This window comes from Monodelphis domestica, chromosome 1, assembly GCF_027887165.1.
Source record: "Monodelphis domestica isolate mMonDom1 chromosome 1, mMonDom1.pri, whole genome shotgun sequence".
NCBI classification, from domain to species: Eukaryota; Metazoa; Chordata; class Mammalia; order Didelphimorphia; family Didelphidae; genus Monodelphis; species Monodelphis domestica.
The window spans coordinates 153,714,234-153,729,636 of NC_077227.1; the positions used below are offsets into that span (position 1 = coordinate 153,714,234).

At 33.1% G+C, this 15,403-nt stretch overlaps 1 protein-coding gene across 25 annotated transcripts in view; it reads right to left on the minus strand.

Moving 5' to 3' along the window:
• Positions 1-15,403, minus strand: part of HERC1 (HECT and RLD domain containing E3 ubiquitin protein ligase family member 1) — a 242,772-nt gene that overhangs the window by 98,969 nt on the left and 128,400 nt on the right. For 19 of the 25 annotated variants that reach the window (XM_056820227.1, XM_056820224.1, XM_056820228.1 and 16 more), the window contains 5 exons: positions 14,214-14,526; positions 13,495-13,615; positions 11,633-11,684; positions 2,941-3,206; positions 1,887-2,102 (listed from right to left, as the gene is read on the minus strand). In XM_056820227.1, coding sequence (XP_056676205.1) covers positions 1,887-2,102; positions 2,941-3,206; positions 11,633-11,684; positions 13,495-13,615; positions 14,214-14,526 — 968 coding nt within the window. The remainder of the gene's footprint in view (positions 1-1,886; positions 2,103-2,940; positions 3,207-11,632; positions 11,685-13,494; positions 13,616-14,213; positions 14,527-15,403) is intronic. The other 6 variants (XM_056820249.1, XM_056820258.1, XM_056820313.1 and 3 more) reach the window with 1 other exon arrangement.

The following is a 15,403-nucleotide window of genomic DNA, read 5'->3' on the forward strand; positions in this document are numbered from 1 at the left end:
TAATCTTAGAGAAGAGAAATCCTGTGGGAACTGTCTCTGCATAACCCGTCTATGATTTAACAAATAAGTGATATCCCCAATGATAAATGGTCAAAAGATACGAACAGACTTATATGAAAAAATTCTCTAAATCATTACTGATTAGGAAAAAAATGCAAAACAAGACAATTCTGAGATATCATCTCACACCTAATAAGATCAAAATACCTAAAATAAAATTAAAAAAAGGACAAAATGACAAATATTGGAGGGATAGAGAAAAATGAGGAAAGTAATACACTGTTGGTGGAATTGTGAACTGATTCAACCATTTTGGAGAGCAATCTGGAATATACCCTAAGAGCTAAAAACTGTATATAACTTTAGACCCAGCAATATTGCTGTTGGGTCTACCTCCCAAGGTGATCAGGGAAAAAAGAAAAACAATCTTATATGTTCTAAAATATTTAGAACAGCTGTCTTTGAGGTGGCCAAAAAGTGGAAATTGAGAGAGAAGTCTATCAATTGGGAATGGCTGAACAAGTTGTGGTATATGATTGTGATAGAATACTTATTGCACCATAAGAAACAATGATTTTTAAAAAACTTGGAAAGACCTACATAAAATTATGATGAATAAAACAAATAGAACCAAGAGAAATTATATACAGCTACAGAATTAATGTTTGAAGAATAACTTGTAAATGTTCACCTCCAGAGAAAGAACTGATAGATAGAAACACCAAAGGCATAATACCTATATTTTTCATCAAATGGTGCCTTCTTTAGAGCAGGGAGGGAAAGGAAGGAGGGAGATACTGGGAATTTTAATGTAACCAACAAATAAACTAATAAAAAAAGAAAATAATAGATAAATGCTAGTGCATTGCATTTGCATCAGTTTAAGTTGTTTCCTCAGGATTATGCACCTAATAAGTGTCAGAGGTAGGCTTTTAACTGTGAAACGAATTTTTATTCCCTTTGTCTATTTTAAGTTAATCAATAAAGAACTTAAAGTGTCCTGACAACACTTAATAAGTCACTAACAAAGAAAGTTCATTCCCTAAAAGGCCACAAGCAGTTCCCCACCCCACAGTGGTAGGCAAATTGAAAGGCTGTGATTGATTCCTGAGATGTGAGGAGGAAAGCTAATGGGCAGAGAAAATGGTATATAAGCAAGGAGCCCGAGAGATATTCGGGGCTGTCTCTTCATTATTGGCAGCTCTTAGCCTGGGGAACATGAGCTCTGGTGGGATTTTTGGTGGTCTTGGCCTTGTGTGCACTAAAGGTTCTCAGCAGTTTTTCAGTGTCGTCGGCTCTTTGGATTTAGGCTTCCTGATCCAGACTTTGGATTCTGGTGAAGATTCGGCTTCCTGCATTGGAGACTTAGGCTAAAGAGGAATGTTTACTCAGGTAAGACTCTTGCCTCCCTGGCATGAAACTGCCCTTTGCAGCTCAGCCTCTTTAGCATCGGTTTTTGGTTGTTGGAATGCCTGACTGGAGACACTCTAGTGGACTGGTGAGATTCACATTTGTGGTCTGGAAGCACTTGGATTAGGATTTAGGGTATTTTTAGCTAGGTGATAGCATTAAAACTTAAAGATGGCATAACTAAAACTAAAATTTCTCAGACTAAAAGAAATATACATATATTCCTGGCCATACGTAAAAAGAAAACTGCTAGCCAAATAAATTTACAATGGAAAGTCATCTGGAAAGATTAATGTACAAAATACTAAAAAGTTACACTACAAATTCTACCTACTTAGACAACTCAGAAAACACTTTACATTTTTAAACTTCAACCTTAGAAAGTATAAAATATGGTTATGAAACCAGATTTACTTTAAAAAGCACAAGCAAAATTTAAAAAGTATGAAGGATATAAACATAAATTTGAGTCATACCTGATAATGATGTAATCGTACACTTTCTCCTTTGGCTCCTGCGAGTCCTACTGTTCCTAAACCAAAACATCCTGCTAGAAACTGCAGTCTAACTGATGTAAGAAGTAGAGATGACTGAAATCCTGACCCTTGCCTGCTTCCTGTTAAGGGTACGCTGCCTTTTTCCTCCATTCCAGATAACAGAACTAGGATCTGATGAAGGGCCTCCAAACGAAGCTGAAAGCAAAATAAAATGAAGAAATTTTAAGTTTTTTCAATGAACAAATGAACAAAGTATACCATAGGTCACTTAGCATATTGAATGTTTAATTCAAATATTTAATTCTGTAACAATAGATTTTATTTTCACATCTGTGACTATTTTCACCAAATCATTTGATGAAAATCTGTAAATATTACATTTCATACCTAAGAAAAAGTTAACTAAGAAACTTCTGAAAGGGTTTTACAAAGGTGGTCAAAATGGAACTGACATTTCTGAACAAAATTTATCTTGCTGGACAATGTTCTATTACTACAATCACTCTGTCCTTTTTTACTCATGTATACTGGGTTAGGTCTCCAAAATCCAAATCATAGTACCAAGGCTACAAACTAGAATTAACTTTATTTCTAGAAAATCAGGGATGCCTCATTTTTAGAAAATATGCAGCCAAATATCTAATAAAATCTTGCTTTAAGTTTGGATTCTTTTTTTTTTTTTAAACCCTTACCTTCTGTCTTGGAGTCAATACTGTGTATTGACTCTAAGGCAGAAGAGTGGTAAGGGCTAGGCAATGGGGGTCAAGTGACTTGCCCAGGGTCACACAGCTGGGAAGTGTCTGAGGCCAGATTTGAACCTAGGACTTCCCATCTCTAGGCCTGGCTCTCCATTCACTGAGCTACCCAGCTGTCCCCTATTAAGTTTGGATTCTTGATCAAATAAGTTGTTATTTTGTTTAATTCAGTTATAATCATAACATAACAGGAGCAAGGGCACATATTCTATATGCTATACTTCACATCACTTCAAAAACTCAAAACTGTTAATTATGAACAAATCAAGATATTTTACCTCTGCCCTTAGCTGTTGCTGTTCCATTGCAATGATGGATGCCTGGGGACTTGTGGACATACTTTCCTCTGGTTCCTTAAATCCTGGAGCATTCCCCACATCTCCACTTACAAAGCTAACGACATTTTCAATCAAAGTATGAACTCCGAGGGTCTTAGTAAGGTCGAAATCATATTCAAATGAGTAAGAAGAGGTGAACAGCCAGTCTCTTTGTTTTAGGCGAGTCCAGGAGTCACTCAAGGATTCCATTTGACTGTGTACAGGTCCTACATGCACAAATAATAAGTGTATCACTTTCAATGTGTAGAAAACATATTCTGAAACTAGATGAGGACTGAGTGTTGCTGCTATAACAACCAGTGAAAAATGGATACTCATGTTTTAAAACAAAAGCATGCATCATTTAGTGAATCCAAGCAACTTTGGTTAAAAATAAACCATAGCAATGTAATAAATTAAGGAAAAATTTCTGTTTGTACTACTGTATAATCCTATAAGCATTGTAGCAAAAAGCTAAGAAAAGAAAAAGGCTGAAGATGCTCTCAAAATGTTTAGCTTAAAATCAGAATACTAAATAAAATAGCTAGCATTTACATAGTGATTTAAAGTTTCCAAAGCGTTTTACAAATAGTATCTCATTTTATCCTCACAAAAAGTTTTGGAGGTAGGTATTATTATTTCTAGCTTGCAAATGAGGAAACTGAGGTAAACATAGGCTAAGTGACTTGCCTAGGGTAACACAGGTAGTAAATGCTTAAGACTAGATTTGAACTCAGATCTTCTAGACTCAAGTTTGGCATCCTATCATCCAGCTCTTTCCAATACTCTTCAGTCAAAGACAAACACAAAAAAGAAAAAAAACTAGTCTAAGAGAAAACACCAAGTTTGGACATACTGGTAAGATCTTGTCTTAATGGAAGAATTTTCTTTAAAATTCATTTTATAAGGAAAAAATAGCCTAATATGACTATATTCTTTGTAATGAAAAAATAAATGGTAACGGGCAAGTAAACTAACACAAAATGGACATGTATCACTTGTTTTATTTATGCATGGAATATCCATTTTCAGTAATTGTATGTAATGTGCATATATTTTAGAGATTATGAAATTATTACCTGCAGGCAACAACTGGTAGTTTCACAGTCAAGCTTATGAAAAATTTGCGGTGAAATAATTCCTACATCTTTGTGCTTTTACAGTGGTACCACAGTGTACATGCTAAGTGAAAATTCATTTTACCAGTAAGCATTTTCAAATTTACTCTTAAAATGTTAAAAGTAGGCTTGAATGTTAAAATTTAAGAGCACAAGAGAAAATGCCCTGGAGGTTTCTAACATCAATTTTAACATGTATACATTGTTAATTTACTCTAAGTCTAAACAAAGTATTATAGCTATGGATGTAATTCCAAATTTTACCATATTTATCCATTGGGAATACATGTAAAGGCAACAAATACAGGAGACAAATACATCAGTTGTATTTGTTACCAAAACTACATGGAAAAGATTTGAAAAATGAGTTATTTTCTCACTACTTACTGCTATATGAAATTGAAACTTTTGTTTCAAAATTAGCAAAATTTGTGTCAACAGTTTCAATTGAAAATCCCTAAGTTGTTAAGGCTTAAAAACCAAGTATATTAAAAAATTACTTTCAAATAATCATTGTGTATTCTGATATAATGTTCATTAAGTTACAAATAACCAGCTTGTAGTATAAGACTTAATTGTTTTCTAGATTTTGAAAAGAACAAATCAAAATCAAAGTTCAGTTTTAAGCAACTTACTGATAAAAAAAAATTAAAATCATTTTGCAAAGTAAACTCAGTTCATATTATATTGCTAAACATTTATTTTTACAAGTTAGAACAAAATAGATGGAGTGAAAATATAAAATATCATGAATATATAACATATCAAATAAAAAAAGAATAAATAGCAGTACGGCTATGAATGCACAAAAAAGGACTACATTTCTTTTCCCCCACCTCGAAAATTGAGAGTAATATTATTCTGGTCACTCATTTATGTTCTGATCTAATTTTTCAACAGATTTCAGAATGGTTTTTCAATTTAATATATTCTAATTTAAGTATGAAGTTATGAAATGTAAGAAATGTTATTTACATTGAGACTCATACAAAATTATTAAAGTAGATACATTGCCACCTGTCTTCTCTCTGCTTCCTCTGGTTTTTCCATCTACCCTACTGCAGCTGAAATCTCATATATGAGTTATCTTCCTCACTATTAGAATTTGAGTTCCCCGAGAGTAGGGACTGAATAGCTTTCCTTTCCATCCTTTGCACCTAGCAGAATGCTTTGCAAATGGTAAATGCTTTTTCATTCTTTCAGAGCTGGGACAGGCCGGTGTGATCAAACTATTTGCTGTGAGCTCCCTTTTCTCTCCTCATCTTCATCTCCTATCCCTCAGGTGCCTTCTCTTCACTCATCTCATACAAAGGGGCCTTTCTCCTTATCAAAGCTAACCCCTCTACCTGTTCCATCCTGTGTCCTCTAACAGACTGTTCCTCTGAATCCCCATTCTAATATTTATTTTCAACCTCTCCCTGTCAACTGGCTCCTTCCCTATTACCTACAAATATGCTTATGTCTCCACCCCAGCCATCAAAACACCAAAAAAAAAACCACTCACTAGATTCCTCCATCTCTTCTAACTCTTGTCCTATATCTCTTCTGTCTTTGTGGGTAAACTTGAAAAGGCCATCAACTTTCTTTCCTTTCATTTATCTCTTATGCTGATTTCTGACCTTATCATTCTACCAAAACTTCTCTCTTTAAGGCTGCCAATGATCTCTTAATTGATAAATCCAATGGTTTTTTCAATCCTCATTCACATCAATCTTTCTGCTGCTTTTGACATTTGACAGCACTTTCTTCTTGGTACTTTCTTCTCTCTAGGTTTTCAGCACATTTTTCTCTCTAAGTTCTCCTCTTACCTATCATGCTGCCTCTCCTCCATTTCCTTTGTCAGTTCTGGATTCTTATGTATATCATAACCTCTAAGCATAAGTGTCCCTCAGAGTTCTGACCTGGAACCTGTTATCTTTGCCCTCTATATCACTTCAATTGGTGATTTATCAACTCCCATGGATTTAATTACTGCTTCTGCATTGATGATACACAAGTCTACCTATCCTGCCCCAACATCTCTGTTGTCCTCAAATCTCAGATCTCTAACTTCCTTTCAGATATCTTGAGCTGGATGTCCAGTAGCCATCTTAAACTCAAGATGTCTAAAACTCATTATTTTACACCTTAAGACCTCTCTATTGCTTACCTCCCCTATTACTATAGAGGGCAACACCACTTTCCCATTCCTCAGACTCAAAACTTAGTCAATTTTGACTCCTCATGCTCTCTCACCCCCCCCCCCCCCCATATAAACTTGTTGCCTATGTCTGCCAATTTTACCTTTGCAACATCTCTTGAATATTCCTCCTTCTCTTCTCTGGCATTGCCACATTCTAGTTCAGGTCCTCATCACCTCATGCCTGAATAATTGCAATAGCCTAATGGTGGGTATCCCTGCCTAAAGACTTTCCACATCTAAATCCATCCTTCATTCAGCCAACAAAATGTTTTTTTTTCCTGAAACACTAGCCCAACACTGTCATTCCCCTATTCAATAAACTCCAGTAGCTCCCTATCACCTTCATGATCAAATATAAAATCCTGTTTGGAGTTCAAAACTCTTCATGACCTAACCTCTTCTACCTTTCCAATCTTCTTATACCTTATCCTGGCCTCATACTCTTCAGTCTAGTGACACTGGCCTCTGGCTGTTCCATGAATAAGTTACTCCATCTTTTGGCTCCTGGCATTTTCTCTGTCTCCAATGCCTGGAATGTTCTTCCTTCTCATTTCCACTTACTGGCTTCTCTGGCTTCCTTTAAGTCCCAAATAAAATCCTACCTCCTATAGGAAACCTGGCCCAGTAACTAAATTCTAGCATCTTCCTCTTATTTCCAACTTACCCTATATTATAACTTGTTTCTATATTTTTGTTTACTTGCTATCTCTGCCACTGGACTGAATACTTTGGGAGGATAGACTGTGTTGTCTCTTTTTGTAGCCCCAGTGTTTAGTACAGAGTCTGACACAGACTCTAGGAGGTACTAAAGACTGTTACTGACTTATTTTAGTTTACATATGAGGAAACTAAGAACCAGAAAAAAGTTAAATGATAGGCCTAAATTATTAGGACAGCATCAATTTTTCAATAATGCTATAGAAGTGATCCTTGCAATTCTAGGTTGTATTGCTAAATTGTTTTTTCTTCAATGAAATGGTAGAAACTTCAATTTTCAACACCAGTTAAAGACAAAGTATAACAATATAAAAGCATCAAGATTTCTGAAAATGCTAATAAACACAAAACTAAGATAAAAATTCAATCTTTTTAGTAAATCAGAGGAAAAATCTAGTATAATTCTAATAGTCATTAAAATGAAAAGATCAAGAAAAACAATGTTCTACCTAAAAGCTACAAGATGAATATGCAAAAAAAGTTCATTCAGCAATTTTTTAAACCAAAAAATACTTTTAAAAACTAAAACATGGAAATGCAATATGGAAAAGTACTCAATCTTTTGAAAAAAAGTGTATTAAAGCAATCAGGTAAGTTTATCTGATGTATTTTTGCATCTGATTACCCAAAAATAAGGGCATGAAAAAATACGTCAAAAATTTTCTACAATATATTTGACTCCAAAACCCAATTGTCATTACACACTGAATTCATAAGATTGTCACTGTATAAGAAAACACAATACAAAGTCCATGGTTTTAATAATTTTTGTGGGAAATAACTAAATGCTTACTTATCTTTATAACTTAGTTCCTAAAATGGAATTTTCTAAATGAATGTGGCATGGCTGCAATACATACTTTATAAATCATAAAATATGTAGGCAAGCTAGAAGGAGAAAAAAAGTAAACATGCCATCATGTACTTGCTTGAAGCTCTTCTTTTTTCTGGGGCTCAACTGGCCAAAAAGGAGTAAGTACACTACCACATGAGAATCAGAAGACAAAAGGAAACATTGATACAGGAGACAACATTTATAATTGTTTTTCTTTCTTCATACAATCCCAACTTGAAATGCATCGATAAAATGGCCTATCACACATATGTGATACACCAAGTAGTCCAAATTTTCAAATTTCTAGAGTTAATATTAACAAACCTGTTTAAGATAAATTTAAGGACCTCCAAAAAAACTTTAATAAAACACAATGTTGCTTCTTAATTTTTATTTTCTTTATTATCCTTCATTATGAATGTTTCAGCCAAATATGACAACTGAATCGTATTAGATGATTTAGAACTTGAATGAGTCCTTTGTTATTTATCATCTAGTCTAAACACCTGATTTTACAGATAAGGAAAACTGAGCCCCTGAAACATAAAAGAACCTTCTCCATGTTAGAGATTAGCAGAGGTCAGAAAGAGTAGATCAACCTGAAAAAAAATCATGACAATCTGTGACTGATCAGATAGATGTTACTTAAATATGGGAATCTTAAACACCATTCAAATCCAAAACAATGCTGCACTTGACATACTTCACATAATTAAAATGGTTCAATTTATTTGTTCTGAATTGAATGTAACCTATAGGCAGCTTTCAGAATTTTGCTTTGAGTACTTTGAAAAATAGTCAAAGGTAGGAAAATCAATTTATTTACTCCTGTAAATTTTCTTTTTCTTTAGTGGATATATGACTATTAAAATAAGAATGTTTAATTATATGGTAATAGAATTGCAGAAGCAAAAAACACCAATAGCCCCCCCCAAAATTTCACCTAGGGTCAGAGACTATGCAGATCAACCAAAATGGTTTCTTTCAGAAAACTATTAGTACCTGAAAAGCAATCAATACCCATTAACTTACCCATCCACTGACCCTTTTACTTTCCACAAACAAGTGTTAACTAAATATAACCTAATACTTCTAACTGCTATTAAGAAGCCTTCAAGAATTTGGGACTACTGCTGTTGATAAGTGTAGCTAGTCAGGGGATCAAATTATATGGAAGAAAAAGAATCTCATTTCTTCCTCAAAATTAGAAGGAATAAAAAAAATGAAAAATTACATGCAATAATATATCTTCACAGGTTGAAGTTTATTATGCTTATATAAGGTATAGAATTAACAATATACATGGTTTGAATGACTATGAAAGACTTTAAACCCATGGAGCTGCTACCAAAAAGATATAATTTCTTAAAAGTAGGTCGTGACAAATAAATTTCTACTCACTATTGGCACTAACCAAAGAAAAGTTGATGTGATTTAATCATAACATCTTAAGGGTAAGGTGGACAACACTTTACACATGGCAAACACTTAAAAAAGAAAAATGAATTCCTTAAAAACTAAGCACTCTCTTCTTATAAATATGCCAGTGATAGGGCATAATATCTTGAAGCTATAAGAGATCTTAGAAATCATGCAGTCTAAAAACCACATTTTACAGGTGAGAAAAGATCCAGATATATTAAGAAAACTGTTCAATGTCACACAACTGGTGAGGGAGAGAGTCAGTAGTTCCAGGTTTCTTATACTACAAAGCTCATATCAATTTTCATTCATCAAATATTAAGACTATTTTCATTAAAGCAGTTCTCCAAGATTAAATATCTTCACTAAATGTGGTACAATTTAATGTGAATTAATTCCCAAAATGCTTTTCAAAGAAAACAAGAGGTTTTAATCTAAATTCCTAGATGCTAGGATTTGTAATAATATAAATTAATTATATTAGTTGGTATCTTTCTTTCTGTTTTTCTAGACATTCCAGAGGCAGATCAACAAAGTAGGAGTACTAGTCAAAACAAACCGGGATAACAAGTCAAATAGCCTCTCTAAATCACAACTTTAATGTCCTCATATGTAAAATGGGTAATAATGTTACTAGTCATGCTTATTTCAAAAGGTTATTCTAAGAACCAAATAAAAATATATAAAGTTCTTTGTAAATCTTAATTATCATATAAATGTGGGCCATTATTATTAACGATTTATCTCTGCAAACAAAAATGTTAACATTAATGGTTTAACTATGGCTAACTAGCAAGTAGTTTAAGTATTTAAATAATACCATGCAATAAGTAAACACTGAGGACATTTTATTTTAAAAGTCCATAAAAAATTCTGTCCCATAATATTCATATTTAGATCCCATCTGACCTGCCTTCCCTCAAGAATGTTATACTTACTCTCTTATAAAGTCTTTTCTCTAGTTCCTCTATTCTCAGCTATATAATACTACTAACAAATATACAGTCTTTTGTATAGAAACTTGAGTTATTTGGAAGTAAAGGTGAAATTTATTTAAAAAATTTGAGGTAAGAGTTCTGTTCTTTTATGTTACCATGTGGAGTAGCATAATGAAATCCAATGTTTCTAAATCTAAAGGGCTAAGCCACAAAAAAAGAAGACATTTAGCCCTCCCCATTATTTTTTAAAAACATTTTAGGTAACTAGATATTAAATCTAGATCAAAAAGTTAAGTAGCATTTACTATCTTTCAAAGTCATAGGTCCCAAATCTAGACTCTATAAGGACCAGCCATGACCCTCACTAATCTAATCCCCTTTGATTTACAGATGAAGAAACTAATTCCTAGTGAGGTGACATGGCCTGCCCAAAGTCATATAAGCAGTGACAAATATATAAGCATAGGTGAGATGTGAGGCTTGGGTTTTCTGATTCAAGAGCCAGTGTTTTTTTCCACTGTATCATATTTTTTAAAAGTCAATTTTCAACAAAGAGCTTTTTCATAAATATAACCACAAATAAGTTTAAGAAAGGTAACAATTAAGGAAGTTCTTCAATGTTATTACTTGATTTTTAATTGATCATTTCCTTAGCTTATCTCATATCACTGCTCTCCTTATTTCTATTAAGAAAACTAAAGAATTGATTATATATCCACTATACCATATCCTTTAAATAAGACTTGATAATAGGGAAAATCTGCTTCCTTAATCAAAAGGAGGGAGGAAGGGAAACCTCACAGGCACCAATTTTCTCTCATCACTGATCATCTTTCTCTCATCATCTTTTTTTTTTTGAGGATACTTTCCACATTTTAGTTACATTTTAAGACTAACTTTAATCTCAGAATCGCATATCCTTACACCTATTTCCTTTGTTTTGTTTTTCACTTAAACTTAAATTCATGGTATATCAGAACAAAGGCTGTAAACAAATATTTACTATGTCTGTTACATGTAGAGAATGTACATACATACCTAAAGATATTAGGCAAAGAATATTTTTTAAAAATAGCTTTCAGGTTTTGGGAAGGCACCTAAGTTCTAGAAACCATATGATATGGTTAAAAGGTAATAAAAATGAATTATACTTCAAGGACAAGGAAACAATGTATTATTTATGGAACCTTCTAGAATCTCCAAAATGACTAGAAATTAATACAAAAAGGTCATGCTGGATATTATTCATTGCTGTAGATTTTAATATAAGCCAGGCATATTTAATGTTTTCCTTTTAATCTTTTTTGATTCAATACTTGTCTATGATTTATTTTTCTAATGATATGAAAATAATTCAATATTAATTATTCAAGAAAAGGACAAAAGTTTAGTAATAGCTACTTAATTTGATCCAATACTTAAAGTATTGAAAAATACTTACCCCTCTTTCGGTGAGAGGAAGGCAAATCTAAATCTACATTTCGTCTTCCACTCTATAAAGTTGAAGGAAAAAAAAACCCTAATTCAGTTATGAAATAAAAACAATTTTCAATTTAGTGACTGAAGATTTAATATTCTGAACTTTAAAGAGAGAAAAAAAAATAATCCAGACCATAACAATAAAAGCCTCAACCAGATGTTAGATTAGTAGCAACTTGAGCCACTGAGAAAGGTTCTAATGAGCCTTTTAAATATGCTCAATTAACCCCCTCTCCCAAACCTTAAATAACCATAAAAAACTGTTAGGAGGTCTATTCACTTAATTTCTTAGACTTTATTCAAGCTCTCTCTCAATTTCTTCAGGCTTGGTATGAATATATGAATAGGTTATGTATCACTGAGAGAGGTTATCCCCAGAATCACTTATGGTATGTATCAAAATAAGAAGTGAACCCAGGCCATCTTAGCTTCAAAGCTATCTTCTATCCACTATACCAAAGGCAAGGGAACAATGATATTTTCTAAAATTACCTTTACCTATTCCTTGCACCCTCTTAAAAACTCACTGTTCTCTGAAAAAGTTGTTAGAAAAAAGAAATTTAATTGAAAAAATTCACATTAAGGGGAAAATGATTGATGGCTTTAATTCTGTCAATGGCGGCTACATTTTAAAAGAATTCTTAACTTAATCTTCAGCTGATGAAATTTTAGAAATCTGGCTTGAATATATATGGTTTTCCCTGGCAACTTCAATTTGGTTCTACTACATAATGCCAGTAAATTAAACTGTACAAAGTAATGACAAAAAATGACAATGAAGAAAAAGTGAGATACATTTATAATCTGTCTCAAATAGAGACATCTCTCTAGATTGTATTGGGACAGTTTGTACAGAGAATACGAATAGAGACCAGCTAGAATAAGTGGGAGTCATTTAGTATGGGGGCAGAGATATTCCTACATATTTCAGTAGTCCCTCACAATATTACTATATCATAGTGAATTCTAAAAAAATCATAATTCTAGTAACTAGTAAGTTAAAATTCTGTTTATACACTATTTATTAAAGCAGAAAATTAGAATTCATTTTTAAAAGATTTTTTTTTACAATAAAAGTTTTTCAAGATTCAAAGATTAAGATTCCTATATGGGAAATTTTTTTTTTCAGATTTCTTCAATTCCTCAAAAAGCAATATAAATGAGGTGATACTATACTGATTGACTTGAAAATGGAACTTTAGATATAAAAGAGTGCAGCATATATTTTATTCAGTTAAGAGAAAAATCCTCTTGCCTATTTTACTTTCTTAATCTCAAGGAAGGTATGAACTAATATAATAACAAAGAAAGAAAAGGTAGTTCTTTTCAGACTAATTTAGTTTTAAGTAAGTTTTACAAAGTAATTGGGTTCATTTTCAGCATGTTTTGAAGAAGTAAGAACTGAACACAAGTTAGAATGGAGAAATTGGAGAAAATGGGAAAGTAGGCCAGCTCTATATTTCCTATAATTAAGGACTTCAGCATATGGCTTCATTATTTTGTTTGAAATTGCATAATCAAATATCCCTTTTTATAAAACAAACAGAAGTATGCCAAATAAATAGGATGTTTGTATTATCACTGCTACTGTTCACCTCTATTAGGGTAAAATAGAGGATATCTATGTATTTTAAATGCTCATATTTATCCATTTTTCTTATAGGAAAAGTAAGTTCTCTGTAAATTTAATCTCCATATAGATTTTTACCAAAAATTTACTCAACATTTAATATACCCAAAGCTTCGTATGTTTCCTTATATTTTAAAGACAAAAATATTCTCTTTACAGAAACCAAGAATAACAAAAAAATCCTTTCCACTTACCAGTGAGTAACCCTCTTCATCTGATTCAGGCTGAGATAAATCAGATTCACTCCTTGATTTGATCAGTCTATAATTTGGACTTGCATGAACTGAGCGGCTCTCTGCAGTAAGACTTTCACTCCTGCCTCACACATGTACACAAAAAAGTTTTTTTTTCAATTTGAGATTGTGAAAAGGTAAAATTAAATAGCATTAACAACCTTTGTCCATAAAAGAAAACATTCACTAATAAGACGGACCTTTCACTCATAATGAAATGTTACATGCTTCTTCTTTTGAATATAAAGCTACCTAGAGATAGAAGTTAATTTATATTTTCCTCATGTACCATTCTCAATAAGAGGGCATTCAATCTGCTTTAGCCCAGAAATTACCTTCTAGCTTAATTCACTGCTTCTGACTTCAAATTCAAGATAGTCAATTTTATCTATATTTTTTAAATCATAAGTTCAATTTACATTTAAAAATTAGTCATTAGGGGGGCAGCTGGGTAACTCAGTGGATTGAGAGCCAGGCCTAGAGATGGGAGGTCCTAGGTTCAAATCTGGCTACTTCCTAGCTGTGTGATCCTGGGCAAGTCACTTGACCCCCATTGCCTAGCCCTTACCACTCTTCTGCCTTGGAGCCAATACATAGTATTGACTCCAAGACGGAAGGTAAAAAAAAAATTAGTCATTAGGAAACAAAGTAGTAAGGATGGACCTGCTAGCAATTCCTACCTGGTCATAAGTAAAACCCCATCAGAGGCACTTGTTGTGGGCTGCTGCAACTGTCCTTCCTCTCTTCGCTTTTGAAGTTCTTCAATAACAGGACTTACTCCTAATATTAACAAGGCACATCGATGGATCACAGAATTGCATGCAGCAGTATATACATCCTGGCCCTCTGGAAGGTCTGTGCTGACCCTTCGCTCCTGTTGAGACTGAGGAGGCTGATCATCAACGCGAGTCCCAGACCCTGCCCCAGTGTTCATTCTATCTCGGTCCCGGCTGCGTGCTACTTCACGGGCTGATAGGAAACATTGAAAGATTTCTGTAATAATGCAACACAAAAACAAAGTCTTAACATATAGGGGAAGAAAACCAAAGAAATCTACATTAAAAATAGTAAACACATATGGAATAAGTACTCAATGAGACAAAAAAGAAGCAAACATGCTATTTTATTTATAAAAAAATAAGTAAATTTCTTCAAAAATTGGTTATCCGGAATTGCATGCTTTATTTTTACATTAATTTGAATAGGCTGGAAGGAGCAGTGAGATAACTTAGCCTTGTTTCAACTTCTGCCTCCATTAAAGAAGAGTTAGCTAAAAGGCACTGTTTAAAAGACATTAACAAAATTACTTAAATGTTTATAAAGCCTTTATATCAAGGATCAAGTTATAAAAGGTAATGAGAAATTGACATGTAACCTAAATCATAATTAAACAGCTTCTTTGCTCCTGTGAGGTTCTGTTAATACCTACCAAAGTTCCTGCCTATGATGATTTTTAAAAGGCTGGAATATATAAAAATGTACACAAAGTTATTTAACGTTAACTATACTTTATTATAACACAACCCATCAGCAAGTATTTATGAAGTGCCTACTATAAGAAATCATCATGCCTAAAGTTAAGTTAATAAGAAATTTAACACATGATCACTCTAAGGAATTTGTAAACAGATAGGGGAAAGGACAACCACATGACAAGATAACTAACAATACCAAGCAATAAGTGATAAATGCCCAACAAGTGGTGTGGACAATAACTCTACTATAGAGTCAAGCACATGTCATAGTAGAAATAGCCTAAATTGCATACATACAATTTTAGGTTGTATATTAAATACTCTTTGGGGGGTAGGGGGGCAAAATGAATGTGTTGATCAAAAACTATTATATAACAATTTTCTTTAAATACCTA